This window comes from Phoxinus phoxinus (assembly GCF_949152265.1).
Source record: "Phoxinus phoxinus genome assembly, chromosome: 12".
Lineage (NCBI taxonomy): Eukaryota > Metazoa > Chordata > Actinopteri > Cypriniformes > Leuciscidae > Phoxinus > Phoxinus phoxinus.
Window position 1 is genome coordinate 7,947,281 of NC_136887.1, and position 5,591 is coordinate 7,952,871.

The following is a 5,591-nucleotide window of genomic DNA, read 5'->3' on the forward strand; positions in this document are numbered from 1 at the left end:
TTTTAGGTCACCATTGGGTCACCTGATGGAGTTTTAGGTCACCATTGGGTCACCTGATGGAGTTTTTCATTTCATTTTCGTTGCCTTTGGCTTGCTCAGTTGGGGATATTCAATTTAATGAATCAATCAATAATACTATTGATTAGCATTACCAAACATGGACGTTTTATTATTTTAATTGAATACTGTGAAGCTGCTTTGGTACAATCTGTATTGTGAAAAGCGCTATACAAATATTCTTGACTTGACTCAGTGTTGTGACGTATTTCCGAGAGAAACGGAATACTAAATGAGGAAAAATAGTGGGCGTGGCTTTTTTTTCCAACTAGCACCTGATTGGATCTAGAAAAGTAGGTTTCATTCAGCCTGTCTACTGTCAGTTGGAGGGGCGTGGTTACGGATGTTAAGCAGACACCAAAACCGTCAAACCTACGTCATCAGGGAAGGTCCTCCAATGCAGAGGAGGGGTAATTTCAGATTTTGATTAAAGATTATGAAGCCAAAAAAAATTTTGTGGGGATTGACTTGCATGGATGAATTGTTCACCACAAAACGATACATTTAGGCAAACAAAGTAAATATGGATAATTTTGATTTCATGTGGACTTTAAAAAAGGTGACCCATTTTTTTATTTATTGGGAAAACGATCAGTTACTCACTTCCGACCGGTCGCCATAGGAACGCGTTAACACAAGCACATGTAGGCACGGGTTACATATGACTATGAAAATTATCAATTTAGTTTTGGCTCATTGTTTGTGGCAGACATGGGAAAGAAAAAAAAAATACTTAATTACAAATGATAGTATATTCAGCTACTAACCAAATCCTTAAACCTTGCTAAGCAATATACGTTTATTTGATTGTCCACAATGCACTTGCTTTGATTCAATGCTTTTATTAATTTGAGGACTGTTTCAGAAAAAGTATTGAGAAGAGATTCAAATTCAGAAGAGATTGGACTTCACAATAACATTTTTGTAAAGATAAGATCAGAAAGAGTAAATGTAGCACAAAGTTAATGTGGAGCAGGATGACAGAATATGATCTCACGCGTCCAAAACACAAATATAGTCCATTGAGGTTGAACAGGGTGCATCGTTCCAGCAATGGTTCGCTGTAGGGTGGAATAAAGAAATCAGTTACTCGGATCGTTACAGTGTTCAACTTAAGGCACTTGGTGAAATCCAAACAATTCATTTAACGTTACTGTATGATATGAAATTATAGGATTGCAAATTATAATAAAATTTAAAAAAAAAAAAGTGCACTCACAGGTCCAGTTGATCTCCAAACAGTTCTCAGGAACACCAGCATTGTTCGGTTCTCCAGAGCACCAGTTGGTATAACCATACACAGTTCCATCACTCCACAACCAATCTCCATCCTAATAAGTGAAGAGAATGAATCCAAAAAGCAGAGGTGGACAGTAACAAAATACAATAACTTGAGTACACTTTGAGTATCTGTACTGGAGTATTATTTTCTCTGGAAAATTTTACTTTAAAAAGTCACTACATTTGAAAGATAAATATCGTACTTTTTATCCACTACATTTCTGTCAAGTAAATGGAGTAGAAAGTATATAGTAACGACCAACTGATGTTGGATTCTGACAGCAACCGGATTTTCATTTTCAATGTTGGGTTTTGTCTTCTAAATGTGAATTTTGTCATTGTTTTGGAGCACACTAGCTTATAGATAACAGTAAGTTTAACACTTAAAGCCAAAAACTTTAAATAGGGCACTATTTGAGGGAACGGCCATTTGGGTGTCCGAAACCATTGTGGACGTTATCGAGTGCACTTGTTCAATCTCACATTCAATCTCACGACTGGAACTGTGTTCTAGAAATAAATGTGATATTGATATGAGGGTAGGTAGGCAGGCAGAGATTCAGAGGCATAAGGTACTGGAAGTATTACATACAACAATAATAAAACAATGGATTGACATTTACTTTTGATACTCAAGTAATTAAGTAAAAGTACATAAGTACTCATTTAAGTAAACATAAGTCTTTGCAACTTTTACTTGTAACAGTAATATTTGACCAGTAGTATCTGTACTTTCACTCAAGGAAGGAAGTGTACTTTGTCCATCTCTGCCAAAAAGTGCACTACTGTAGTCAGACTTAAGCTAATGAAGTTCATCTTTAAAGTCAAACTATCTTCATTAGAAACTTTGCCTTTGATTAAAGCAGATATTTCAGTTTAGACAAACAAATAGGTTTATTTAGGGCACACCATTTAACTTACTATTTCACCATCATGAGCACCAACCCAAGATCTTGTGGAAGGCAACAGACTGAGCAGGAAATCATTCTCTGGTTGATCATGCACAGATGCGAGATTCGCCTCAAGACTTTGACAGTTTCTCTGAAGAGACAGATTTTTTGTCATTTCAAAATCTAATATTTTTTTTAGGAGAAAGCATAAATGACTTTAAACAACATTTTAGTCATATGCAAACAAAGTCTGCTCTGATTGATTATTTGCAGAAGAGCATTTCACTTAAAAAAAAAAAGCAACATTCCCACTTATTAAGGGTCTTTAATCTGTAGCCTACATTAAAAAAAAAAAAAAAAAAAAAGCCAAGAAATTACTAGAGGTGTAATTAGATCTAGGATTACTCTGTTGACCCAGTGTTAACCCACCCGTAAACCTAACCATAGCATCAAACCTGTCCCACACAAACACACAATAAATACATTGTACCAAACTATTTATTTAGATGTAAAGACACCTAATATAAAGTGTTGTCCAAATAACTTTGTTGTAACTAATACATTACCTCTGCTGTGATCCAGTTAACCGATTGAGAGAAGTACTTGTAGCACCGGAGTCCAAAACTTGTCCATCCATATGGACATCCTAAATCAAGTGTGGATCCGGTGGGGGTGGGTGCTCGAGCAGGCCCTGCCCTATTTCAAAATTAATCAAAAGTGCCGGTCTCAAACATATATTAAATGATAATATTGTGGTCAATAAAACAAAATGCATTTGCTTATAATTAACATGACAATGTGTACAAAACGAAAGTAGCCTAAATTCACACGTTTCTGTCAGTCTGAGGTGTTGTTGCTATAATGCGTTGCTATGGGTTGCGTCACTTGTCAAGTTGTGCTTGTGTCTTGCTTCGGTCTTGACTGACGGTCTCCGTTTTCGAGGGTCTAAAACTCCGGAGTAGTGTGTGGACGGCAGGCATAACCGTAGCAAAAGTTAGACGTTTTAAAATGAAAATGCACTTGTGTAAACGTATCCCACAGTCTGCTCGGGAACCGATCGCTCTCGAGCCTCTTTTTAGTGAGTATATGGCTCGACGGCAGGAAAAAAATAAACCAAACAATTGTTACATTTTTTTATAATAAAAGGTTGTGTCGATTCAAATCCACAACACATTTTAAAATATTACTTAATTCACTGAAGCCTGTTTGTCATGTATAATACACCGACCAATCGTCATCTGGCACAAGAAGTTAAAATTTTATTGGACAATGTGAAGTGGAGCGTAATTTTTTCCGGTCATTTATAAATAAATCCTTTGAAAATGTCATGGACAGACCAATTTACATTGAAGCGATCTGAATCTCCGTCGTTGAACTAATGGATGTTAAAATGACTAAAGCACTGCACAAAACCAGCACCAAAAGCAGCATTAATGGTAAGTATTCAAGTCACTTGTAATGTATTTAGTCTATATTGATACACCGTATACCATTAGGAAACTATCATAGTTTGTTAAATGAAGCCCAGGCCTACAGGCATATTATGTGAAGTGTAGGCTGACAACAACACACGAAATGGTGACTATTAATGTTACATTTTTGCACACACTAGTTTTATTTTATTTTATAAGTCTTATGCGCTTCAAGCTTGCATTTAGGCTATTTGATAATAAAAAAAACTGAAAAAAAATATTACAATTTAAAATAATGGTTTTCTATTTTAATATATAAATATATGCCCCTTTTTACATTTGAGCCCCTGCCCCTGAGGAACTCTCTGCACGTCCCTGATCCAGTACATAAATGTTATGGGGATTTTTAGTGTTTACAGCAAAAAAGGTTTTTTATTTTATATACATGTAGCTTATCTCAAGTTTGTGTGTTTATATGCCAAAAACTATGTGTACTTAGACACTGCAAATCCTTCATTAATCATGCAAATATTAGTAAACGGAATCTTGTACATTCCCAAAATGTATTTAAACTAGCAAGGGTTTTCACAAGGGTTTTGGTTACCGCCTGGCTGCATTCCCCATGGAGAAGATAACAGAAAGAAGCAGAAGACTTCTCAGCATTGCCATGATGATCCTGAAATGAACCTAAAAATGAATAAGAAAGTTAAATGTCTGCCCTCAAATGCTGTGGATTCTCGATGTATTTCAAAGACAAAGCAAATGTTATTCAGTAGGTTTCTGTTCCAAAACCTCACCTTGCTTTTCAGATTGTTGCCTTAGAATCTCAGAGGAAGTTTATGTGAAGTTCCAGAAAGAGCCCTGCGTTTATAGCCTACTTTACTTAGATCTGAGCGCAGAAATCATCTACGACAGGGTTCACGTGTGATTCAGGAAACATTCGAATACAGCCAATCATCGTGCGAGTGATCGGACGTGGATAATGTGGCGGCTGAAAACAATCGTCATTTGAATATCACCTAAAAATGCACGGTTTAGAAGCCGTAACTTCCTCATTATCTTCACCACCTGGGATCCGTTCTTCGTACGTCGCTAACTCACTTAGCTGGATTTGATTGTTGGCGATTTGGCATGATCTTGGATTGTTTGGTTCTTCGACGCTCATCCTGGACTTGCTGTCATAGCAACAGGTGCGCAATCTTAAACCTGCTCGCGAGCAGGCTTATTTCATGTTAACAGGATTAGATCCCGGCTTTATAAGCGGAGGTGATCCGGGAAGTCCTTTAGCGCAGCGCGATAGCGTACTTTTAGAGGGATAGTTTTTCTCGTGACTCGTGAGTGTCATTTGTTCATTCATTTGTTGAACAACACATTTAATGTCGGAGTCGGGCTTTAACAACAGCACAAACTGTGTGCATTTCCCTGAGATTCTTTGCGAGTGATACGGTGAACTTGGTGAAAAGTGCTGCCCGTCGTGCCATTCACAAAGTTTACCTCGCGCTCAAGCTTTTTTTTAGGGGTTTTTATGGTTTTTCCAGACCCAAGGTTGTAAAGCAGTTTTTTTTTTTTTTTTTTGCCAATGCAGGTACATTATATTTTTTTATGAACATCATGCAATCATGACTTAGCCAATAAGTATGATTTACAGTAGCCTTGGTGTCAGGCTTCACTAACGTGATTCACTAACGAGACTGTACACACGTTCCCATCAAGGCCTCAATGAAGAGGATTTTGTGAACAGTGTAAATGTGCAGGTAAGTTACTAGGCCTATTACAATTCTAAATATATCATAATAGTAATATTATTATATGAAAAAAAAATGTGTGTGACACTATACCATATCAGTCACATTGTCACATGTAGCACATTATTTGAACATGGAAACGGAAAATATAAATATCAAGCACACTGTATTACATAGACTACACGTATTCTGAGCCTAACATAACT

At 36.8% G+C, this 5,591-nt stretch overlaps 1 protein-coding gene across 1 annotated transcript; it reads right to left on the minus strand.

Moving 5' to 3' along the window:
* Positions 1–597: 597 nt before the first annotated feature.
* LOC307008360 (ladderlectin-like) lies at positions 598–4,516 on the minus strand. The gene is made up of 6 exons (XM_079631108.1): positions 4,438–4,516; positions 4,245–4,327; positions 2,795–2,924; positions 2,260–2,379; positions 1,277–1,388; positions 598–1,118 (listed from the first exon to the last, which is right to left on the minus strand). The coding sequence occupies exons 2-6, from the start codon at positions 4,307–4,309 to the stop codon at positions 1,051–1,053; spliced, it is 495 nt and encodes a 164-aa protein (XP_079487234.1). The 5' UTR covers positions 4,310–4,327; positions 4,438–4,516; the 3' UTR covers positions 598–1,050.
* Positions 4,517–5,591: the final 1,075 nt, after the last annotated feature.

What these genes read in the sequence shown, in the direction of transcription:
- LOC307008360 (XM_079631108.1), bottom strand. Translation starts at nt 4,309, where the DNA reads ATGGCAATGCTGAGAAGTCTTCTGCTTCTTTCTGTTATCTTCTCCATG. An exon ending in ATGGGGAATGCAGCCAGGCG is followed by an intron (nt 2,925 to 4,244) that starts GTAACCAAAACC and finishes ATTTTGAAATAG; the next exon opens with GGCAGGGCCTGCTCGAGCAC. An exon ending in TTTGGAGATCAACTGGACCT is followed by an intron (nt 1,119 to 1,276) that starts GTGAGTGCACTT and finishes TCCACCCTACAG; the next exon opens with CGAACCATTGCTGGAACGAT.